General features: G+C 51.2%; 1 protein-coding gene and 1 pseudogene across 1 annotated transcript; both read left to right on the plus strand.

Annotated features, from left to right (window-relative positions):
• The first annotated feature begins 113 nt into the window (after window positions 1-113).
• LOC100903796 (spermidine synthase-like) lies at window positions 114-10,290 on the plus strand (annotated as a pseudogene).
• Window positions 10,291-17,006: 6,716 nt separating this feature from the next.
• On the plus strand, window positions 17,007-24,423 carry LOC100903942 (uncharacterized). Its single transcript, XM_029111797.1, is given in 21 exon segments — window positions 17,007-17,037; window positions 17,172-17,306; window positions 17,427-17,561; window positions 17,665-17,774; window positions 17,873-17,960; window positions 18,168-18,286; window positions 18,383-18,484; window positions 18,593-18,679; window positions 18,825-18,899; window positions 19,029-19,119; window positions 19,383-19,904; window positions 20,025-20,211; window positions 20,300-20,506; window positions 20,659-21,239; window positions 21,369-21,550; window positions 21,653-21,939; window positions 22,047-22,356; window positions 22,471-22,659; window positions 22,762-23,108; window positions 23,928-24,097; window positions 24,239-24,423. Coding segments are annotated over 21 exon segments (4,140 nt in total).
• The last annotated feature ends 858 nt before the right edge of the window (window positions 24,424-25,281 follow it).

Consider the following 25,281-nt stretch of genomic DNA (forward strand, 5'->3'; position numbering starts at 1 on the left):
GCACAGCTCTGCTCCTGGACGCTTTTTCGATTCACACTCTTAAACTCTTCTATTCACTCTCTGTACTAGGTATGGGCTTCATAGTGGAGCCTCGCTTATGAACGCCTCGCTTAATGAATATTTTGTATGACGAACTTTTATTCTCGAGAAAACCTGCCTCGGATAACGAACCTACTTTCGGTAAGCGAACCAATTTCGTGTTCTCACACAAAACACTTTTCTCTCGGTGGGCGGAATTAGAGCCTCCAAGCTCATTTCATGGTGCCCCCAATCGGATTGATGAAGCTCGCGAGGCTGCATCGGAACCGCTCCACCGAGTCGAAAGAAGAGCGGGACGGCGGGGAAACGGGATAGCGGAAAAACGAGACAGCGGGAAAACGGGACAGCGGGAAAACGGGACAGCGGGGAAACGGGACAGCGAGAAAACGAGACAGCGAGAGAACAGGACAGCGGGAGAACAGGAAAGCGGGAGAACAGAACAGCGGGAAAACAGGACGGCGGGAGAACAGGACAGCTGGAAATCGGGACAGCGGGAAAACGGGACAGCGGGAAAACGGGGCAGCGGGAAAACGGGGCAGCGGGAAAACGGGACAGGTCTTCCTACGGACTTAATTTCTTCAGACAAGGTTAGTGATGCTCGTAATACTGATACGCTGCCGAATTCGGATCGATGTGATCATTCACAGAGGGTGAGCGGACACTATGGACGGAGACTTGCGGCTCGAGATGATAATGATTGACTCGAGAAACTTCCACACGAAAACTAGATTCTACGGGGAATCCTTTTGTCTCAAGGCATTGAGAACTCGCAGTACCTCGCTTATCGCGACCTCGCTACATCGCGTTTCTTCTGCCCCCGAGCATGAAATTATGGAAAACGAAGAATCGCTGCGCATACTGCGAGCAATGCCTGGCGTAGTCGTTAGGATGCACGGAGAGGTTCCCGAGAGATTGATGCGAGCTCTGAAAGTAGAGACGGTATCTCAAAACTCGGTGCGTGCGGACGTCTTCAGCTGGCGGGAATCATAGAGTTGGACTGATAGAAGGAGCCCGAATTTATATGTAGTCTCTGAAGCGTACAGTCACAGGAATTGTGCATCGTGACATATTAGCTTACCTCAGAGACTGGTTATTCATGAAGTGAAGGATAACTCTTTGGACAATAATTGTCCTCTATTAGCTGAGAGCGTGGGAGCTCCAAGTCGGAATACCACACCCCAGGATTACCGAATCCTTCTTCGCGGATTCCCACTTATCGCGGAAGCCTCCGGAACCGATTGACCGCGATAAGCGAGGTCTTACTGTAGTTCGCCGTGAGATCCGCTTGCAGACCTGTCGAACGCAGGTCGGATATCTCATCCAAAACCAACATGCTGTGGTGGACTATTCTGAACAATGATCGAAAGGAAAGTAGGGAAGGAGTCTGCTGACCGCCTATCTTGCTGCGAAAAGCATTATACGTATGTATATCACAATGATCAAGGCTGCATAGTACCCAGCGCGAAATACAGATTCCGAGATCTCCGTCAGGCGTCATGAAGCGAGCCCTCCCTCTGATAGCTTGATGCTCATGATATGCTCTTGCGGATGCTTGAGTGCTGGTTTAGAGTGATTCTCAAGAACAAAGTTCGCAGGAAGCTTCTGCACTGCGCAACGCGTTGAGAACACGTATCGGATGAAAAACATGGAGAGTCATCAGGGCTTCCCCAGTCGAGTGGTGTTACGTTTTGAATTATTCCTGCATCGAAGATTCCGACGTGATCCCTGGGCGCTCGTCATCTGAGCGCGGTTTGAGTGCGCGAACTACATGACCGTTCGCCAAATATGGATTGCGCATTGCCTGTCTCGAGGATTGGCGTGTCGGAGGCATCTCCTCGCCGTCGGGATTCGCTCCGTTGTCAGAACTTTAATCCGCGACTGCATAACTTCCACAGGTCATTTCACCGAGACGGGAACCATCAGCCAAGCATCTCACTTAAGGTTGATGAAGTCCTGCATCAAGGCGAGAGCGATTTCCAGAGAATGTTGTTGCTTCGATCGGAGAAGTTCGGAAGGGTTCTCTGTCTTGACAACGCGATCCAATATATCGAACTGGATAAATTCGCCTATCAAGAGATGATCACTTTTTTGCCGCTCAACTCGCACGAGAGCCCACGGAAAGTGTCAATTATCGGATGTGGGGGTGGACCGTGACACGGCGAAGCATCCCAAGGTGGAGAAGATAATTCAGTGCGAGATCGATGGCGAGGTTGTCAACCATTCGAAGAAGTTGCTCCCGCATCAGGCTTGTGGCTTCGCTTGGAGAAAAGTGAGGACTCTCACCGCCATATCTGACCCAATTCCTTCCCTCATTGAACACGCTATTTTATTTGAATGATGACATTGTGTTCTCTTTGATTGATTGATTGATTGATTGATTGATTGATTGATTGATTGATTGATTGATTGATTGATTGATTGATTGATTGATTGATTGATTGATTGATTGATTTTTTCTTAATTCCTTCATCAAGGAAGTGGCATATCATTACGAGTATGACCACATGATAGCCATATCTCACCCAATTCCTTCCCTCATTGAACACGCTACTTTATTTGGATGATGACATTGTGCTCTCTTTGATTGATTGATTGATTGATTGATTGATTGATTTTTTTTTAATTTCTTCACTAAGGAAGTGGCATATCATCACGAGTATGACCACATGATAGCCGGGGAGCCGGGAACTGGGAGAGGGACGAGGCCGCCATCCCGGGTGATTTCCTCCGTGCTCTCCGCTGATTTTCCTACTCTCACATTCTTCTGTACCTCTTCTCTTTCTTCTTCATGATGTTCTCTAGAATCCTTGTGTAGCGTGTCCATGTTTCCTCGCTCGAGAGCATTTGGTCGAGGATCTCGGGCACTGTTTGTGCCGAGATCCCCTGCCTTTGCTGCGAAAATTCCGGACACTCGAGGACCGTGTGGTGTACATCGTCTATCTTTCCTGAATTGCACCAGATGCAGTGTTCCGATGGTGTGAGCTTCTTTGCGGCAAGATATTTCCCGAAATTTCCATGTCCGGAGAAGATCTGCGTGGTGAAGTAGGTGAGCTCACCGAAATTCCGCTCGAGCCATCTGCTGATTCGTGGTATGCAGCTGTGGGTCCAGCGCCCGCATGAGGAGCTGTCCCATCTTTCCTCGCATGCTTGAAGCGTGCAGTGCTTGATGTCTTCTTCGGTCGTACGTTCTGATTCTTCTTCCCCTTCGTCATATTCTCGATTCTCTATTTTCTTTGCTTCGTAGAGCTTTATTCTTTCGCTTGCCAGATGGCTCCAGGGGGTCGCCCTTGCCAGGACTAGGACGGCGTCCGTTGAGATCGTCCGGTATGCCCTCGCGGTTCTTATGGCCATTACGCTTTGAGTCTTCTCCAGTAGGTCTCTATGTTTCTGGGACTCTAGAGCTCTGGGTGCCCAGATCGGCGCTGCATACATGACTATTGATTCGGCTACGGAGGCCAGCATTCTTCTTTGTATTTCGCTTGCTCCATACGTCCGTGGTAGGATCGTGGCCAGGATCATCGCTGCTTGGGTTGCTTCCGCCAGCGTCTCTTTGAGATGCGTCTTCCCGGAGAGCTTTTCTTCTAGTATGACCCCCAGGTATTTCAAGTGGTTCTTCACCTGGATTCTTTCGCCCTCTAGCCAGATATTCGGGTTGCCATCGGTCCTCCGTTTGAGGAGCGCAAGTGCCTCGCATTTTCGGGGGGCTAGTTCCAGCTGATTTTCTTTCATCCATCTTGCTATCCTGTCGAGTGCTTCCTGTGCGATCTCTTCGAGTTCCATCAAATTCTCCGCCGTGACTAGGAGGGCGAGATCGTCTGCGTATGCGATGCTGCGAGCTCCCTCCGGTAAAGGTAGCCGCAGAACACCGTCGTATGCAACGTTCCGCAAAGTTGGTCCTAGCACGGAGCCCTGCGGGACTCCGGCGGTCATCCTGTGTGTTCTGCCGTCTTCGTCCGTGATTCGTCTGTCTTCGAGGTACGATGATAGAACTCTTTGATGATATCCCGAGAAACCCTTCTCTTGCAGAGCTCTCATGATAATATTCCATCTCACCGAGTCGAAGGCGTTTTTAACATCGAGCAGCACAATGAGCGTACTCGATCTCCTCCGCGGCGGTTTCCGTAGCTCCGTGACCACAGCGTCGTCTACGTTCTCCAAGGCTGTGACTGTGGACCTCCTCGGTCGAAAGCGATCCTGGCTGTCGGAATGGCCCCCTTTTCTTCTAGTTCCTCCTGTACTCTCCGGTTTAGAATCGTTTCGACGGCTTTCGCAACCGTGTCTAATAAGCATATCGGTCTGGAAGCATCCTTTTTGCCCGGTTTCGGTATGAGCGTCAGCTTGGCCGTTTTCCATCTTTCCGGGAAAACTCCCTCCGCCAGAATGTGATCTACCATGCTCGCAAAGACTCTGGGCCATCTTTTCATGAGTAATTCGAATGCCTCCGGCGGGACCCCATCTGTGCCAGGTGCCTTGCCATTTGCGAGCCTCTCGGCGGCAGCTCTTACTTCTTGTGCCGACGTTTTCGGGATTTGAGTCGCGTCAGTCCGCTATTCGATTTTTTCTAGAAGAACTCCCTTCGGGAAGAGTTCCTGTATTGCTCTGTCCATCTTTCCCCTGGGGATCTTAAGCCTTCCCTTGCTGAGCTTCTCGCGTATCATCTTGTACGGCATTCCCCATACGTCTTTCTTGACCGAATCACATAGCTCCTCCCACTTTTGCCGCTTGCTTTTGAGAATTTCGCTGTGATAGCTATCTCGAGCGGCCTTGTAGGCTATCCTGAGAGTTTCGACTCTGTCCGGGTTCTGTTGCGCTCTTTTCCGCGAGCGGACGTAAAATCGTCTCGCGCGATGACATCGTTTCCTGGCTTCGCCTATGTCTTTCGTCCATCAGTACACCGTTTTCCTTCCTCTGATCTGGTTTGAGATATGAGGGTTCGAAGCGATGCAGGCATCGACGAGTAGATCTGATACTTTCGCGTCCGTAGTCGTATTTTCCTCCCAGGCCGCCCGGCATACAGTGTCGAGTTTCGACGTGAATTCCGGTCGGCTCATGTCCTTCGCTCGCCATCTTCTCTGGGGGAGCTCGTGTTCTTCTGATGTAAGCTTCTGTGTTGTAAGTTTTATCTCTATCGCATGGTGGTCACTAATCATTTCCGTTAATTCTTCAACGCTCCAGTGCACGACGAGATCCGGTCTGTTCTTCAGGCTGATGTCTATGAAGGACTGGAGCGCTCCTCTCGAGAAAGTGGGAGTTTTCCCATCATTCAGTATGAACAGCTTGTTCAATGCTGCTAATTTATCGAGCTCGTGTCCTCTCCGGTAGGTTCTGCGGCTTCCCCAAGCGCTAGAGGCCGCGATTATTCATGTTTGCCCGTTTCTATCTTTCAGTAGGTCTTGTATGATCCCGAGGTAATCGACAAATTCTTCATCGCTCCTATTAGGGGAAAAATAGCAGCTTGCGATATTTGGACCGCCTTCGAGTTCTATGTGCGTGAGTCCCAGTCTTGAGCCTGAGTTCCTGATTCTGAGTTGCGCTCCCGCTCCGCTAATCCATATGGCAGAGTCCCCCGATCCGTCATCTCTTTTGCTTTGGCCCTCGGATATTTCCTTGTTCACTTCACTGAGTACACAGATGTCTGTCCGATTTTCTAAAACAAGATTTTCCAGGACTGCGTGAGCCGCCCGGGTCCTATTGAGGTTAACTTGAATTATCTTGATCAACATTATTTGTGGGGTTCTGTCTCCTTCTGCTGTGGACGAGTTTCCATTCCTCGTCTGTGTCTTCGGTTTACATCGCTTCGCTATCTTCGGCATTCTGTGGGCCGTTTTCCTGGATGTAAGCTCCTCTACACTCCTCAGAGGGCTCGGCTACACTCACGCGACTTGATTCTGTTGTCTTCTCGTCGGCGAGCATCGTTTCTTGTCGGACGTTCTTGCGCAGCTGGTTTTTGAGCAGCTTCTTGAGATTGGGGCACTTCGAGGAGTACTTGGAGTGTTCCTCTGTTTCGCAGCTCTGACACTTCACTTGGGTTTCGGAGCACTCCTTAGTGAGGTGTCCTTCGATTCCGCATCTGTAGCATTTCTTGGCCTTGCTCTCCTTCTCCTTGCACTCGTGCGCACTATGGCCGAATTGTTGGCATTTGAAGCATACTGTTACTGTCAGCCATTCTCGGATTCTGCAAGTTTCGCACCCGATTTTGATTCGTTCGAGTTTCAAAAGACTCGCTTCATTCGATTTGGCTAACTTCAAGAGAGCTGATCTGTCACCCTTGTCACAGGACCTTATTTTCTCTACCTTGATAAGTGCTTCGCGGCTCATCTTTATGGCTTTCCGGATGGCTCCCTCTATCTCGAGCTCGCTCGTGACCAGGTCCAATTTGTGGAAAGCGAGAGTGGTATCGATCGCTGGGCCCGTCATCTGGGTTCTCATTTTGAGTTGCTCCTCAATGTAATGAGCCAGCCGCGCTTTCCCTCCTGTTTTCTTTTCTCTGACTTTTAGCTTCATCCTTCTTTCAACCTGCTTTACACCATGGATGTCCACGCCAGGGTCTTTCATGTTCACCTGCTCTTTTAGTCTCTTCAGAGCGTCGGCAAATGATTCATTCTGGATTCCGACGATTACTGCTCCTTGCTTGCTCCTGGGAGTCTTCCTCTTTCGATCGTGCTCCGTGGCGGATTTCGCGTTCGTGGATGCCTTTGGTTTTTTGCTTTTCGTAGAGATCTCGGCATCGGTGACATTGTTGCTCCTGCACCAGAGTATCTCGAGAAGTTTTTGGCTCAAGGTAGCGTCCCACGTATTTGGGATCTGTATCAGAACCCTTTCATTTTGCCGTTCTTGAGCGAGACATGCTTTCGTCACTCTCTTCTGGATCAGTTCGGCCATATCGATAGGTGACGCCTCCTCTCGAGTTTTGCCGATGATCAGTGTCTTCTTCTCGCTCACGACCTTGTGTCCATTCTCTCTCGTAAGGGTCGACGGGATGCTGGTCTCCGTCATCGCAACCTCCCCGTCTTCCAGTGATTCCGCTTCTCGAATCGCAGGGAAGAATCTGGCCAGCTGTTCGGTCACGTTATTCGTCCTACTTTCCCTGTCTCCCGGATCGACTATAAGAATCTTCGTGATCCTGCTTGACACGATCCCTGCCCTCGTTGTCCTAACGTTTGAGCACGAGTGTTTTGGCCACTCCTGCTCGGCCAGTTCAACGACGTCATCCAGGCTGCGCAATCGGTCAAATTTACTCCTGATTTCGTCTATTCGTACTCCGTCTCCCTCTGCTCTCGTAGGTCTCGTTCTCTCAGTTTGAGTGCTTCTGTCACATATGCATCTCGGGACAGTAGGTCCTCTGGCTTCGAGTTTCTCCGCCAGGAAGGTGAAACCGTTCTCTATCGCCTCCAGGATTTCTCGTTCGAGCCGTTCCGTGGACCGGAGAAGTCTATCAGTGTAAGTCTTGACCTTCCTGTCGGTGTTGGGCCGTTCTTCTGCTTTGATTCCCTGCACCTTGACTCTGACAAGTTTCTCGATTTTCCCCTTGACGAGATCCCTCAGTTCTTTCATGGAGTCTATGCTGCGAGCTCTTTTTTCTTCGATCTCGATTTCCTCTGGATATGGAGGGTTATTTCTTTTATTCACCTTCTCCTGGTTCTCTCTGGGCGCCTTGTGCGTTCCCCTGTCATTTGAGATCTTATATTTCGATGCTGCAGGAATTCCCTGTTTGAGGGTTTCCAAGGGTGCGAGCTGTTTCGGAACTGCGGGCGCCTTCCCCAATTTCGGTGTTTCCGGAGCGGCTTCTGTCGTTCCTGCTTGTAGTTTTGCTTGTTTTCTCGCCGCTCTCTCGAGCACTGAAGCTAGACCTTTCCCCACCACTCTCTCAAGTCTTTCCGTAGAGCAGGCCTGCCTCTTCTGCGGGCCGTCTTCGGCCCCAGGTGCAGCTTCTCTGATCTCGGTACCTCTCGCGTCGCTCTCCCCGCCCGCTCCCGCCGGTTCCGGTTTGGCTTCGTCCGACCCATCTCCCTGTCTCTGCGTCCTCCTAGTAAGGAGCCCCGGCGGTCCGGGGTACTCCATACCGAGGTCTTCGTCCCACTCGGTGGCCTGATTGATTGATTGATTGACATTTAGTTTATTTACAAGGAATGTGGGTAAACAGTTTTAAGAGCTCCCGAATAGATCAGCCACCCAGGAAACTAAGTTCCCCGAGGGCTCCACTCTGGAAGACCCCGCCAGCGATGAGTCTTGCATTGCCCCTCTGAACCTCCACCGAGATCCGCTGCTTGATGAAAGCAGCCGCTCGTCGATTACCGTCCCTGCTCTCGAGCTTACGTCCTATCGTCGTGACAAGTTCTAGGGCCTCGCAACCCCAGACACCCGTAGACTCGATCACGAATGGCACCAGGATGAATTCGTGGAGCAGAGACGTGTATTTGGCCCTTTTTTCTCCCTCTCCTCTGAGGGCCACCGCGCGTACGTTGTGAGCGACACCGCGATAACTTGGTGCAAACGAATCCTTAACCGTGACATCCCAAATCAGACGTTTGCCGCTTGACCACGGCTCCAGAGTCATCCCGTCCGGGCGGAGTGCGTCATTCGGTGAAAGATGTCGCGGCTCCTTGGTGCAGGGGATGCCCGCCTGTCGGAGGGCCCGGGTCAGGAGGTCGTTGATCGCTGCGTGTCGCGCCAGCCGACCGGTGGCTAGCTTGTAGCAACTGAGTCTATGCAGAGCAAGTCGGTCAATCGGGGATCCGCACACGCAGGTCGCCTCTTCAGCAATCGGCAGACCCCGTCTGAGACTCACCGCTCGAATGAAGTCCACATCAGAGAGGAGCGTTCCAAGATTGACGCTGGGCAGGGCCTGATGCCACCAGCCAGACTCCGGGAGCGCAGCGTTCCCCAGCCGAATGGAGTCCGTCACCGAGGTTGCTAGTCGTAGGCGGAGGTCCTTCATGATCGACTCACAATCAATGCGCATCCACTCAGCCTGGCGGGTTCGCTCGTCGTCAGCGGGCGCTGAACCTTACGAGGCCGTGAATTCCGCTGCCACCTCGACTCCCAGGTGCACGGATTCGGCACGAGAGCCGAGGATGTCGAAGACCAGGGACTCCGCGGCATGGCACGAAACGGCGAAGGCCGGCAAGGCAGTCAGGGAGGGCATCGGAATACCTATTCCACCCGAAGAGGTGGGCAGGGAAAGCTGGGTGAGAGCATCACCGGATAGGGAGATTTTTAAGATGCTCTCGAACGCTAATACGAATTTATCATCCAACCGCCTCAAAGGAGTCAGGGACCTGTAGACAGGACTCGCCCGCAAGAGGTAGGTGAGCTTCGGTACCACTGCTGCATTCTGCATGATGAACGTGGCGACATGGCTGCTCACGTGTCGTAAGCGTCGGAAGATCGTCTCGTATTCACCGCTCTTAGCCTCGAGTGCCCGAGGGATGCCAGCCTCGAAGACAGGAGCCCCCAGCAGGTCAACCGCGGATTCATCAGCGATCAAGCGACATCCCGGTGGCGCATCCAAAATCTGTCTGGTTCGGGTGTCCGTGATTGAATTTTGTTCCTCCTAGATCGATTTGCGAATAGGCGATGGCATCGACTTCGTCAAGAATACGGAATGCCGCTTCTACGTCATCATCACCGACTCGTCCGACCCTATCGGACCCGCGGAGGTACTCCACCGAAATGACTACTATGCGTCTATAAATAAAATCCTGGAACCTGGTGGTATAATCAGCTGCCAAGGGGAATCTCTATGGTAGGGACAAGCCATTTTTTTACAGAATTCGAACCCTTATTAGGACGGGAACTGTGCAAAGCGACGGATCGATCGTAATTTTCAAAACGAGTCTGCAAGGCGAGAAGGTGTCTCAGAAACTTCACTTCTTCTCCAGGTTCGACGGCAACTTCATCCGCGAAGTTCTGGGCCGATGTTCTAAGATTTTCGCGGAAGTTGACTTTTCGTCGATATACATACCAACGTACCCCCGAGGCCAGATAGGCTTCATAATGGCTTCCAACTCGAAGGATACTAACTTCAGGCGGCCGATCACCTCGTTTTCAGATGACGGGAGTGAAAGGATGGGATTGAGGTCTTCATCTAGAAATGACACGTCAAGCTCTATTGATATGATGCTTTCTGATAGCCGACATCGGAAAATCTTGGAAGTGTCCAGGTACTACTCCAGTGAAATTCATCCCGCGTCATTCGTGTTACCCCGGTTCGCTCGCAAGTACGTCGGTGAATCGCTCGAACAAAAGTAGCGGACGAATCACCTGATGGGTCAATAAAAGTCTTAGGAACAACATCCGCGGAGGACTCTCGTCCCTTCATGAATGCTTCCGAGTACTCGATCGCGAGTTACAAATGACACGCCATGTACAGGCATGATGGAAGAACGCTGGTCCTCCTCACAATAAGATACAGGATTCAGGAATGATGTTCCAGCACATCAGTATCTTCATCCGGGCACATATGAGCTATTTCCAAGAGTACACTCATCATTTTTAGATCGATTTCGAGTAGCTATGACGCCAGGCTTCAAGGCCGTCCATCCTTGGACCGGGCGTCCCTCAGATTCGGACTGGGCAGAAGCCCATTGAGGAAACCGGGGAGGAATGTTTTTCGCGGGGAACTTAGACGATTACCTAGTTTAGCTGAATCCGGGATTCTAAGATGGAATCCGAGTCTACATTGAGTGAATATCGCAGACATGAAGACACACCAGAAGACTCAGCGTGAGACAGCGGCGTAGCTAGGTTTGATGGCGCCCGGGGCGGAAGTCGCCTCTCCCCGGCAGCTCAATCCCAATCGGCGCCCCGGCGCCCTTCTCCACGGATTTCGACCCCTGAAAAGGCTATTTCTTCGGTTGTCAAACCCCGAAATCGCGCCCCCAGATCGGTGGCGCCCGGGTCGGATCTTTCCACAAAACGAAGAAAGCGTCGTAAGATCGGCTCGGAAGCTTTCGGTAGTGAGGATCACGCTCAAATCGGCAGCGCGACTGCTGCATAGTGGTTTCTGTGACCTGCAATGGCGAAACTAGTCATTACCCATCCATTATGTATATGAGCTGATGGAGATTGATCGGAAATATTGCAGGATACTCATGCTTATATTGATTACTTTACCTGTCAGAGGATAAATCTCCGTGCGACCCTCAAAGGGTCTCTGAACAACGATTGGCGTGTTGTCTGACCGCGGATTTTTGCTTCTTTCAAGGACTTGTTTTTCCTCGATTCCGAATCCGTAGGAGCGTTCCGGAGTGTGGAATTCTTGTTCCACGCGATAGCCGGCAGAATACACTTGCAACGGGGATCGCGACCTGCGGGACGGATGAATGTTAGTGGTATGGCAGGTGGAATAGCGAGAGAACAGAACTTTCGCGATTTCTAGCGTTGAGAATCCGGGGATGTCCTCCTCAAGGTGGAGAGCTCAGGAGAGAGGTTCCCCGATTCGGGATTGGTCGCAGTAAATGTTGATATGCCTTGATAGGAGCCGCCAGGCTCCGTCAATTTCGCTTCGATGGATCCACCTCTCTCGGGCCAGCTAGCCCCAGCGATTGAACTTGTCCATCCTTCTTCAGGACATGCGCCAAGAAATTCGGGGTCCTGAAGGAATCCATGCACGTGTGTTTTGTCGCGATGATTCTCCGAAGACAGCGCGTAGGTTTGATTGGGATACGATTTCTCAGGAATCGATAGCCCGTCTGAGTGAAGGCATTCAGTGTATAATAGCGAAGACGAGTATGGAACACCGAGTCCATCTGCTCATTAGGTATGAGTTCGCGCGAGCTCAAATCAGGCCACCTTCAAGCCAGCTGATAAAATCTTCAGTGACGGATGTCATCCGATCCGGGAGAAATGAACTTACCGGGGCATTTTTCCAAAAAATTTGGGAGCTTCTGTCAACGAGAGCATAACGCCCATGTACTGGGGCTCAATATATCCTTCGGGATGATTGTATTGCGAGCACACACGATGGTCACGTATTGTATGCGCAATGATGAGTAGGAGAAAGACGTCGATTTCACTGCTCTTCATCTCTCAATGGCTGATTGTCAGATCTGCAAAGAAAATTTCAGCTCTTGGCCTCCTCAGCCTGGCGACCAATCCAGGTATCAAGTGACCGGAGAACCACAGAGCAAACTCTTATGACTTCATGCAGGTTTTTTGTCAGCGTCTACTCTCGCCTATCGCTGCCTTGCTCCGCCAGTCTTATTGACGGACATTCGAACAAAAGCCCGACCGGTGCAATTACCATTGAAGCGTGAAAGCCCAGTTTCATATAGTCGGAAACCTGCTGAAGCAATGACCAGAGAAAAGTTTCGAGAATTCGGAAATTGATCCACGATTCTTCATCGGGCTAGGGACACTAGCGAGCCGGTTAATGTTCCATAACATTTCCTTTCCATCCTTATGGACCGGAGTACTGCCACCGCACCGGTGCTGCTTCCATATGGAATCGTCCACGAGCCCACCAGCACTATTCCGCTGTGGCCCATCTACTGACGCGGTGAGACTCGGTGGCATCGATCACCGATGATCCCTCGTCGAGTTACCCAGTTTAGCGGTATTTCAGACGAAAAATGAGCGAACCTTATCGCTGTGCGTGCGGCAAAGCGAACAACTCAGCTGAGAATGAGCCAGCTCAGGGGCGCCAGCTCCCGCAGGGAATGAGGGTAATACATATACCGACGTGTAAGAAGACCCAGTGGAAAAAGTTTGTAGAAAAACATCATTCAAAGCTTCTCGACAGCTCGGCCGAGGAGGCGATTCAAAGCTCTTCCCAGCGCCGGGGAACCGGTTGGTTCCCCGTTTAGTCGGGTCTGACGTCGATTGAGAGAGACTCCTGAACCACTGACCAGCAGCGTCGCTCAGAACGAGGAAAATCTTGAGCTACTCCCTGCTCATCAAGATTCAAATTCTTTCAGCGAGATGTTACCAGCGGGAGTGCTATTGCCTCCCCGTGCAATCCAGACTTTTTTAACCCAAAACCAGGGCCAAGGAGAGGAATTTCGAGCCCGGGCAGAATTCAGACGAGGGTGCCACTACATGGTTGTCTCGCATCTCTAACTTCGTATTTTAAGAGGAATTCCCGGAAAAGGCGAAGGAAGACTGGGTTAGGCGAAGCTCTTTAGATATATCGACCTTAGACCCAGAAATTTTTCGATGCTCTGGGCTCGGGGCCCCTCCAGGACCTCCAAGCCCGGGGAGAGAAGTACCTTACCACACCCCTCTCATCGGGCCTGCCTAAAAACTTACTCTCTGAATGATTAGGAAACTCAATTTCCCGACAAGAAATATCGGTCGACAGGGGTTCCGAGCCCGGAACTGCCCACGATAGCGGCATCACCAAACTCGACGTCCATTCTACTGAGCTGATCCTCTCACGAGTTGGCACCATCGCTGATCTCTTGTGACTTCGTCGAGGCAGTGGTCCGGGCTGCTTGGCAGAGGATGACGCCGACGGAAGATTGACGCCGTAGGCCCGACCGCCATAGTCTAGATGTCGATTAAGTCTACGTAGCCCTCCCCGCCGGTCGAGCCGGGGAAGACGACTGAGAACACCGAGTGGCCTCAAATATCCATTCAGATCCGATCCTCAGTGGAGCAGCTTTGATCCCGAATCCCGAGTTTTCCTCTGAGGTAAACTCTTGAGAATCGATGGATTCTGCGCGCACGGCAGTTCCCTGATGTGGAAGATCCTGTTCCGAATCCTAAAGCAGCGAACCGAGCAGCAGAGCAAGGTCAACCTTAGCCTCCGACAGCGTTGAAGCATCATCCATACCACGATCTTCGTTGTTCAAAAGCCGCTCTTCTACGCCAGATGTTGTGTTCAACTCCAAGGAAAAACCACGGAGCTTTTCCGCAGTGTTTATTGGAATCTATAATGTGGGTACAATCGAGGCCCGGGTGCTGGCTCAGTGGTTACCGACTGACTGTTTCTCTCATCGGAGGAGGCTGTTTGAGAAGCTACTTAAGGGCCTAACTTTATTGTAAAGTGTGATCATTGAGCCTTCGCATGTGGACCACGGCAAGCTTCCTCCATTGGCCGAGGTACAGGGAGCTCACGACGCCGATGCCAGCGCTTCGTGGAGTCGGATCTGTACTTGATTCGTGGACGGACGTCCCCACCTGAGTTCTTCTATGTTCTGGAAAGTATGTTGGTGAGATTGAGAGCTCGGTTACCTTGGCGATCGGCGATGCAGCTTGGTTGGCGGAACTGGGCTTCAGTCCACGCTCTCTGTCCTATAAGAGCGATCAGTTTGCGGCGCGATCTCCGAACCGATGATCACCGCACCACGGCCGGCGAAGGTAACCCCCAAGAATCTATGGAAAGATGAGGTATTTTCTCCGAAAAAGGAGCGCTCTTCTCAAACAACGGAAACTCGAGGAGCCTCTCAGCTTTGCTTACACCACACCTCCTCTCACGCGAAATTTGTCAAATGACCTCGTCCATATCTCTCCTGTCATCTTTCTCTGGGTTGCGACGCGGAGTACGCGGACGCAATAATCTGTTTACTTTGTACCATTCAAAATCCTGAACGAGTCCATGCTTTCCCTGCCGATCTCGATAGCCCTCATTGCCAACCGTTCGCTTCCACCATGTTGATTTCACAGCCCGACAACGAAAAAGCCCCCGGCAGTTGGTGACGGAGACACTACCGAGACTAAGGACGTGAGACGTATTCTCGATTGCCCCACAGGATTCTTAGGGTTTGATTCATCAGAATCATCGAGGTACACACGATTCAGCTTCGTCTGATGTGAACGTTTCTTCATTCGATCGGTTTCCTCCCGATTATACGTGGAGCCTCGATCGGGGTTCAAGATTCCGATTCCAGTGACCGTTTTCTCGATTTGGCTCTTGTCTCCGTGTTATATTGCAATTTTCTCCGCTACCGCGCGAGCCGGATCCATGAAAGGTGGCGAGTAATCCAGGCCTCGGACCATCCTTGGTGGTTTCGTCCCGATCGGAGCCATGGTCTGAGAGTTAGGGGCACTGATGCTGAGAATTCACTCGATTCTCGACATTATTTTAGCATGAGAGGCTTGTTATGGCTCTCGGAGAACTTGGCTCCGATTGAGATGTTTCCACCCGAGTTGGCCCGAGGCCTAGTCCACCCGCTGCCGGACTTTCAATATTAACATAACTCTAGCTCTCGCCGATAGGAAATCGAAAAACTTGAAAAATAAAAAAATGCAGATAACTCGCAAACAATAGTCGGGATAGAAGGTAAGCGGATTCGGACTCCCGGATCCCGAACTAGCCCAACCTAGGCCTCGACTCTTCTGTTGCAATTTTGCTGTCGGGCTGTGATCGATGTCGATTCGGGAAGATCATCTTGGATGGCTCTCGACATGGTAGGAGCAGCGAAATAGATCCGTCACTCCGGCCGCTCACTCGCGATGTTTGTGTGATGACATCATAATATGATGCTTCCACCTCCGTATAGTAATTCTCGATATCGCATAGTAATTTCATTCTCCGAGCAAGATCGTAGCCCGTCCCTGTCGTCTGTTAGAAGTGTATGCAGGGATTCCATTCTCATTTCCGAATCTCGGGGGGTCGTACAACGGATACTGCGACTTCCGTTTCGTTTTGGGGAATATAGATCCTTCAGCGATAATCTGTCAAGATGCCTATCGTTTCGGAAAGGTCTTCTTTCCAAATCCATTGCATCCCCGTGAATTCGAGTCAGTCGCGTTCCCCTCCACCGGAGGGCGTTCATGGGGGCCTCTCTTGGCGGCTTGGCGCTTGGCGCCATTTCTGTAGCAGACGATTTCGATTCAAATCAAATAATTTTTTCTCCGACTCACTGTCGATTTGAAATCGCTCTACGAAACTATCACGAGTCTTTCGTCGAGGTGAGCAATTTCTATTCAGGAGGACGCTGGCATCGAGACGAGAGATTTCGAAATCGTCCTTATGATGACAGCAACCCTGAGATCCTGGCGCCCCCTGTATCGCTTTGTAAACAAGCCGAGTTATATTGTAAGAAATTTTTTTCGCTCTTTACCGAGGCAGATTTCGCAGACGTGTATTGTGAATCGGTCGGAGGGATCCTATCGGGTATGTTGAGCCAAGAACCGTGATTTTCTCGAGCGGCTGACTGTCAATCCAAAGTAGTCGATAGTTATTTCGTCGAAGAGCCTCTTTTCGTAATGGCCGACTAGGGCGCCGTTGTGAGGTTGTCTCGGGCGAAAATGTTCTAAAGGCCTGCAGCTGAAGATGGAATGACAGCCGGCGCTAAAATACAATTCGACGTTTGTGACAGTTATCTGGTATCCCACGTCTCGGGCTCAGTGAAGCCCGATGCCTCTAAGTCCATGGTCGTGACCGATATCCAATGCCGAAAATTCGTCAGCCTTATATAGCGTCGGCGGCTGACAGGATTAGATGTCGCCCATTCATTCCGTTCATTGAGAGAACGTAGGCAAAGGTCCGTTACGAACACCGTCGCTGAGCGCTTTCTCCAGAGCTCCATGCGTGTAGACTCAATACCGACGTGCTAGGATCGATATCCTTCCAAACTACGCTAACCGTCATCGACGGCAAGTGCGAGAACTCCGGAGAACACACTATACTGGGAGCATCCGTCAGCGCTTAAGAATCAATTCTCGTTCCGACCGACAACATCTCAGTAGGAAATGTAATACAGGAGCGGGGACGATTCCCACGGCGAAGAAGGACAGGGAAACGGGATAGGAATCGAGGTGGGAAGGGTGTTGGGAATTTCAAAGAGTGGCTATTCTTTGGGCGGGAAACGGTCTAGAGCCGCGTCGGCGGCCGGGTCACTCTGAGCCAAGGGAGACCGACTGTCTGATAGTGAAAGCGGGGAGTTCCTTTTCATGACGGAAAGCGATTTCCGGAGCGGCTCCTTGGATGTACAACACATTCCATAGATTAAATGTTCGAGAACCGATCATTCGTCCCTCGTACGTAGTTTCAAATCCATCCTCGTTGAATTTCAGACGAGATGCCCCCGAGGAAACGCAAACCGGCGGGAGGTAAGAAGCATCGAAAATTTAGATGCCGAATCGAGCTCTCCGTCCGGGTATCCATGATATAACCTAATCCTGCGGAGGAAAGTTCGTCTTTGGTTGTGCCAAGGTCGAGGAAATAATGCCGGCTCTTTCCTCAGATGAGTTCAAGTGCGGCGGATGCGAGCGTAGCTTCTTCGATCTCGACGGTTTCATCCAACATAAGAAGCAATGCAAGGACAATACCGAGGTGGAGGAGCCCGACGAAGAGGAGCAGCCACAAACGAGCTCTCCAGGTCAGTCCATTAGGTCGTGGCGCACCTATTGGGAATCCCGGCAATGGGGAGGATATTTCCCGTATCGTGAACCCTCCTGTTTTCTGCCACGTTTTTATTGAAAGCTCTTGGTATCCGCAGCCGAGCCGCCGAAGAAACGAGGACGTCCCTCGAAGGCGGACCTTGCCGAGAGAGAACGGCGACGAGAGGAAGAACGTAAAACTGCCGAAGCGCAAGGCGGCTGTAGGAAGTGCGATGGTTGCTCTCGAACAGAAGGTAAGGCAGAACATAATGGTCTTTATGACCTTCCCCATCTTTGGCTCTCATGTGCGATTCTTATCTTTGGTATCGGGACTCTTACGGATACTTCGCCCCGCAGACTGTCGCCGATGTGTTCCATGCCAGCGGAAGACAAGCGGAGGTGCTCAAGATGAGATCTGCATCATGAGGAAATGCGAGATGCTCGTTGATGACTCCGACGTGTTCAAGGTCGGTACCGAAGTACCACGGGCTAATTGAGCTTCGGAATCCCGCCGTGGTGAAATCGGGTCAGCCCCTTCGGTTATGACATTTTCATTCCTATGCAGGCAATCGGAGATCCGAGCCTTGAGGAGAAGCCCGAACCGGGACCTTCTTCGGGGAGTAGACCGCGGAAGCAACGCCAGAGTAAAGCAGGTGAGACTCTTAGCTTGCCGTCAGACAACTTCCCAGCAGCTCTGAGTTTTTTCTATTTATTTTATTGGTGATTGCGTGTGCTAGATACTAATTCGGCGTTTATGTAGCGATCGGTGAGCACAATTGTGAGTATTTATCTTGGCCGTGTCCTTGGTTCATGAATTCGGAAATCGATAGTCTAAAGCTAAGTATTTTTCCCGATTCCAGCATGCGCAGTTTTCTTGAAGCGCTTGTCAACTTCAATGCGCAGCAGCATGCCTATGCCCCTCCAGAATCGGGACGACGAGACCAGCAGGAGAAGTATACCGAGTATTCTGCAGCGAAAGGTATCGTCGACTTATGTTGAGAAAGTCTAGGTCGACCAGGAGTCCGAGTGTATAATTCAATTCCGGAATCGAAGTCCAACATAACCGTCATTCCAGAGGAGACCAGCACAGCCCTCGCCGGCGGCAGGTGGAACACAAACTTTGGCGACCCCTCTCAATCAATCGACGATTGCAGCCGTTGTTGAAAGCGGCCAACAGGTCTGAGAGACGGCTCAGCTATGGAGCGTTCTACCTCTGATCTCGAATTAAGGATTAGATTTCTTCCGTAAGCGAGTTCTATCCTTGACGAAAGCTCCCCGGTTCCAGGTCCTCATAGTCAACAGCGACCAATTATCGCTCCTGCAGAACTCCCAGGGCATTGTCGTTATGCAGAGTGACCCAAAGACGCTTCAGGTGAGCTCCGAAAGTCTCAATCAAAAGCGTTCTCCCAACTTCCGGTCGTTGGAGGCCATCGGGACATCGGGAAATCAGCAAGCGGGGTCTTGAGGATCCCCTCCCTTTCGCGGAACAAAATTAATTAAAAAAATTCTATTCGTAGGTCGAAGTCGTCAGACTCAACGATGAGAATGACGTGACCCAGGTGTCAGACGGGGCCGTGTCCGAGAAACAGACAGTGAGTCTCATATTGTCACGAATGCCTTGATGGAGCTTGACTGAGCCCCTTGGGTTGGATTTTCGACAGAGTACCAATATCAGTAAGGAATCCCTCACTTTCATTGATCCCCCATCCCTCGATTTGCAGGATCCTGCTGACGAAGATGAGGATGTCGACGACGATGGCGATGAGGAGTATGAACCAGAGCAGCATTCGAAGTCCTCGGGGAAATCTTTCGGTAAGCATCGGGCTCCTTCGCCGCGGTTCTGGCAGATCGCGTACGGGGAAGACCACTCCACTGATCTCATTCAAGATCTGAACAAAATGCTCCGTTCCAGTCGTAGTTTCTTAACACCGTTCCGGTCTCTCCGTTTTCGTTTCGCACTATGCGTGAGCGTGGCGATTCATGAATTAGCTCCCGCTCTTTCCGATGTAGATTTCTTTTTGCAATTCATTAGCATAATTGTGTACATAATGCTGATTCCGCTTTTCTGCTTTCAGGTCGTTTACGTTCTTCTCCTGATCGATCGATGACTACGAGAGCGACGAGCGCCTCGCGATTGCAAGACGGCTTGACAGCCGAGCAACGGAAGATAATGGCTCGGAAGAAGGGTCGGAATAGACTCTTCAATAATCCGAAGCCGCGCAAGAACCGGATATTCGTCGTGGCTGAAGACGGAGTCACGATCGAGATCGTCGGAAACGCTTCCACCGATAGAGCCAAGGCGGTAGAGAAAGCCGACGAGAAAATGCCTTATGTTAGAGAGAAGATGGCTCTCATGCTTAATTCCCAAAACCAATCCCAGGTGAGCAGCTGGACCACCGATCCTGCGTGACGGGGAAAACGTTTGTTGGTAGAGATTGATCAGCGTCTCCTATCGATCATGAGGGACGTATTCATTGCAATCGATCGCCGATTTCAGGATCAGAGTGCTGACGACGAGCAATCACCGGATAAAAATAGCGTCGGCTCTGCATCGGCAAAGAAGGATCTAACGAGATTCGATGCCTTGAAGAAAAAACGTGAGTGGATCCATCGGGGTGGGGCTTCGTCGATCTCACATTCAGACTCCCCACATCCACTCGGTCAGGGTTATTTTGGGCCCGAGGTCTTCTTGGGAACATTCATCAGTGTTTGATGAGCTGAAACATTTCCAGCGATTTCATCAACTCCACCAACAACAGTCATCACTTTGGAGGACTGCACTGCGGACTTCGTCGATATGAACTCGATGCAAAAACTCCCGAATCAGGTTCAGCTGATAGAGAGCGACCTGCCCCTCCGGGAAGCGGAGAACCTCGAAGGTCTCCAGGGAAACTATCTTTTCAGGTGCGTTCCCGAAGCCTCTGCTATCGATCGGTCGGAAACGATCTATCGAGTCGGTGAACTCAAGTCCTATTCTCCATTTTCCTTCCAGACAAATTCATTCCTCCCAAGAGCCGATGAGGTGTCTTTTCTGCAGAGAAAAGTTCACATTCAAATTTCTCATCGATTTGGAGAAGCACTATCACGTCATCCACGAGATCCAAGCTGTTTCCGCCAAGGCCGAATTCTCCGATAACGCTGTGTTCATTTGTTTACCCGACGACGTAACCGAAGAAACGTTGCTGAAATCTGCTTGCCAGTGAGTTTTTCCCGATCCAGGATGCTTTGCTCCCATTAATACCGATTATTACGGGACGTCGACTGCGATAATACGGCCGTAGACGGGTCATTGTCCGTGGCGCTTGTGGTTTGACCATTCCTTTCACATCATACGCTTCTCTTCTCAAACAGGTTCTGCAGTGCCACTCTACGGACGCTCTCCGAAGTTCGCGAGCACTACACCACCATGCATGAACGTACAATCCGTCACGTGTTCGAAGGACAACTCTCCAATTTGTCGCAGGTCTTCTACTGCTCCATGTGTAACTTCTCGTCGAGCTGTTTCGAACAGCATCACGAGCACATGAAGGCCGTTCATCATCGGATGACGTTCGTGTGCAAGTACTGCAACTACTGCACACCGAGACCGGGACGACTCAAGGCGCACGTGAAACAACGCCATCTGGACGGGCAACCGGGCCCTCATCTACAATGTACAGTCTGCTCGGTCTACGTTCACGGCAAGGAGCGCCTCATGAAACATGTGCTTCTATCTCACGCCGTCCAGACCGGACCTTCACTGTGGTCTTGCGCTAAGTGCTTAGAGCCCACGAGTAGCCACGACGATCTTCTGCAGCACATCGCGAAATGTCCGGACCTTCAGCGCAAGGACAGCAAGAAGTCTCCGAGCGGTCTGATGTTCAAATGCTTCCATTGTGAGCAAGTTTTCTCGGAGAAAGAAGAAGTAGAGAAGCACATGATGGATGGCAAATGTGAGTTCCGTCACCCTACTCCGGCTGGGCCGTATCGCCGTTGACGGAATAGATTCTTCGGAGAATTGATTCCCATGTGGGTCGCTGCGCAAGATGAAGCCCCCTAATGACGTCTCGAATTCGCTCTAGGCCTCCAGGAGTACGCGGAAAACGACGCCGAGGGACTGGACGAGTCCGCAACTGTCTGTTTCCTCTGTAACATGACCCTCAAGAGTTCCGACCACGCGAACCAGCATCTCCATCACGTTCACATGAAATGGGTCAAAAGGACAGTACGCCCGGCGGACGAAGTTCCCGAAGTCACGACGCAGGTAGGCATCGACCAAGAAGAACGTTCCGCTTTTCCATCGCGCAATAAATCACCGTGCATGCGTTCCGTTGTGAGACAGCGATCCTCGATGAACTCATTTCAGATCTGTCCGCTCAACGATACCACAGAAATTATCATGGATCCGAGCGCTATGCTGGAGCGTAGCGAAGTGCCATCAGACAGCCGCTTGAACTCGCTGGGTTTCCCAAACAAAGTCGGTCACTATTGTCATTTGTGTGACGTTGTCATCAAGAACTATACACTGTTTTATCTCCATATGCACAATCTCCATGGCATGCAGAAGCGCTTTATCTGCGTTGTGACGTCGTGTTCGAACACATTCGAAGACACCGCTGCATTCCAAGCTCATTGCAAAATCCACAACCAAAGGTAGGTTTCTCTCCGCGACACATATTCCATCTCTACAAGGTCGAACGGGCAGGGTGATTCGCAATGCGGATCACAGAGCAAGAAAGCTGAGGCGTCCTGATTTCCAGAGGGGAACACTTCTGCGCCATGTGTGACATGGTGTTCGATTCGGCTGAAGATCTCCAGGAACACTTCGTGAGCGCCCAGCATGCCACCCAGCACATGAAAATACAGGACAAACACAACCGGACCGAGCCCCGGAATTACCGCTGCCGTGTCTGTCATACCTGGCACGGTTTGTTATCTACATTCGTTCGTCACATGGAAACCGAAAGCCATCAGTATCAGTGCCAGCATTGTGGGCAGCTCTTTGTTCAGCCCGCTCCGAGGAGAAATCATATCCAGAACGCGCATCCGGAGATGGCCAATATCTGCGAGGTGAGATCCGAAATCGCTTAGCGCACAATCGTCTATCCGAGCGGGACTTCGCTCCATATCGTTCCTGACAAGAGATCTGACATCGAGAGTCATCACCCTCAATCCTTGTTTCAGATCTGCGGGGCGAAAGCGTCATCAGCCCAAGCTCTTTGGTCTCATCTGTCACAGCATAGTGTCGTTCACGAATGCAACAAATGTCACCGAAGGTTCTTACAGAATGAGCAATTGGTCGCTCATATGGAACTCCACGCTCCCCCAACGCCGTGTCCATGGACGAATTGTAACCGTCGCTTGAGCACCAAGGTAGGAAATTCTGAAGATTCCGAAACGTTCCCCGGGTAGAAATATAGAAAAATTTACAATTCATAATCCGAACATTAACACAAACATTCTTCTTTGTCGCAGGTTGGTCTCTATAACCACCTACGACTCCATCGCGGCGAATGTGACTATAAATGTCCTGTTTGTGAGCGGGGATTCTTCAAGAAGAAATCCCTCGACATCCACATGAAGAGTCACGAGTCAGGAAACAGCCAGACTTCGGGTGGCGGCGTTTCGTTACTGAGCTCGCGAAGCTTCCTCAAGCACCGTCAAGGAGCCGGAGGAGGGCCGCTGGAAGTCCGTCTGATTTGTTCAGGTTGCTTGAAAGGATTCGATCACGAAGCTGACTTCGAAAATCATGAGTGCAGTTCTTCGGATCAAGTCATCGTGGACGCCAACGGCCAGCCTATTCAGCAGATCCAATCGGGACAGGCTGTGTAAGATGTCGCTCCTTTGCGTGCGGACAATGATTCAATCAGCAGCTCCTCTCGGTATCGACGTACTGAATCTCCGTAATTCCTTGCAGTGACGAAGACGCTGTCTATATCACCGAGCCAGCGACGGCTCTTATCAGTCCAGGAAGTTTGGTCTCAATTCGGAAAGATTTGGCGCTCGGTGTCGCAACGATTTCGGTTCGCGAGGGTTCAGGCCAGCTCAGTCTCGAGGTCGAGGGCGGGAGAGACGGTTAGTCCGGTTGTTCGATCGCTGATGAAATGAAACATATTCGTTTTCAGCCTCTCGCGGAGCTCTGTCTCACAATAAAATTCGATTCTCACTTCAGGCATCAACGAAATCGACGAGAACATCGCCTTACAGCTGGTTCGAGCCGCTGGAGGGGATGACGTGACCCATCTGCAAGTTGAGGACAACGGCCGAACGACGCAGTACAAGATTTTGAAATGTCCTACCTGCGAAAAGAGGTTCTTCAAAGAGATGTCCCTCGACGCCCACATCAAGAGCCACGTCCAGATAGAGCCTACCGCGGCTCCGGTGGCTCAGCCCAGGAACTACATCAAACATCAAGGAGGCTCGCAGGACGTCAGACTCTACTGCTCTGGCTGCCTGAAGGGCTTCGAAAACGAGGCCGACTTCGAAACTCACGAGTGCATGACAGCCGACCAGCTGATCGTTGACAACAGCAACCAGGCCGTTCAACATCTGCAGCCGGGAGATCAAGTCGGGTGAGTAAAGCGATCGAACGAACGCAGTCTCGATTTCCTGTTCCGAGACGTTGAAGATCACGCTCGTCTTTCCGCTTCCAGTGAGGACGACACTATCTACATGACAGATGAAGGCTCTCCGGTCCTAGGCCAAGAAGGCGTCGTGTCGATAAAAAGAGATTTGAGCCGCGGGGTTGCTGTCATCTCCATGCGCGGAGGAAACACGCACTTCAGTCTTGAGGTCGAAGGCGGTAAAGACGGTAAGCTTACGATCGGAGACTCGGAGCAGACGCTCCACAGACGATAGTAGAAACTCCTTTCCCACGACGGATAATTCAGCGAATGAGGTCTTTCTGAGAATTAACCAAAAGGGAATTAATCCTTGGGAAATTCTTCCTCAGGAATCAACGAGATCGATGAGAACATTGCCATTCAATTACTTCGGGCTGCGAGTGGAGATGACGTTACGCACCTGCAGGTAGAAGACAATGGGAGAACAACGCAGTACAAGATCCTTGGGTACCAGGAACAGACTTTGGATGATGCAGATCTCATGCATCTCCTCGGTCCCGATGCCTCCCTCTGAATGGTCAAGTCGGGAGGAATGTCGGATGTCTCGAAAAATATATCGCATCTTTGAGAAGGTCTAAGGGTCTGCAATCGGCTTGGAGACGGCGCAGAAAAAGGGAATAAAGAAGTTCGTGTGTACGAAAATCATTTGTAGAAGGTCGAAGGCTGCATGACGAGCAAGGTCGTCATTGAAGGTCGATGTCAATAATCCCAATTTGTAATCTAAAAGCGCTCTCCCGTTGCTTTCCAACTCTACGCAATGTTCTCTTTATTCAACGATTATGAGCGTCAGCTGCTGGGCTGAATTGAGGGGAGGACAGATCATCCATGATCGGTCTCGAGCGAGGGCAGCTCTCCGTAGTGACCGACCGTTTTTCGAGCGAGGCACGGAAAAAGGTGCTCAATTCAGAAAAGAGTTGACCTTCAGTGCGACGAGGTGGGGTTGGCTGACCAGCAATACCAGTTCCTCTTGTTCTCTTTCTCACACCATCTAGCAGGGTAGAATTTCCGACGAGCAGCGAAGCGCGTTGGATATCAGGAAGCCGGCGGAGGGCTAATCTTCGGAAATCAGTTTTTCCGCGATCTCATACGGTCAGCATAGAAATATGTGCCCGCTGAACGTCAGAGAGTATCGCTCTCCATGCAGCCTGCAGCAATGTCTTATACACAGCTCTTCTGAATTTCTGTGGATTGTCCGAGTGTCTGGGAGCATACGAAGGCTCTTCCGATGGATTGGCGCCTTTCGGTATCCCTCTCGTGTTTTGCGCTAGTGGCGCCCTCTCTCCTTGTCAGGTGACCACCATCAAGCAGCAGCAGTGATGTCAGCCGCAAGAACCGCAGAGCACCATCGCACTCTCTACCGTGGTGGGAAACT

This window comes from Galendromus occidentalis, unplaced genomic scaffold, assembly GCF_000255335.2.
Source record: "Galendromus occidentalis unplaced genomic scaffold, Mocc_1.1 scf7180000077470, whole genome shotgun sequence".
Classification (NCBI taxonomy): Eukaryota; Metazoa; Arthropoda; class Arachnida; order Mesostigmata; family Phytoseiidae; genus Galendromus; species Galendromus occidentalis.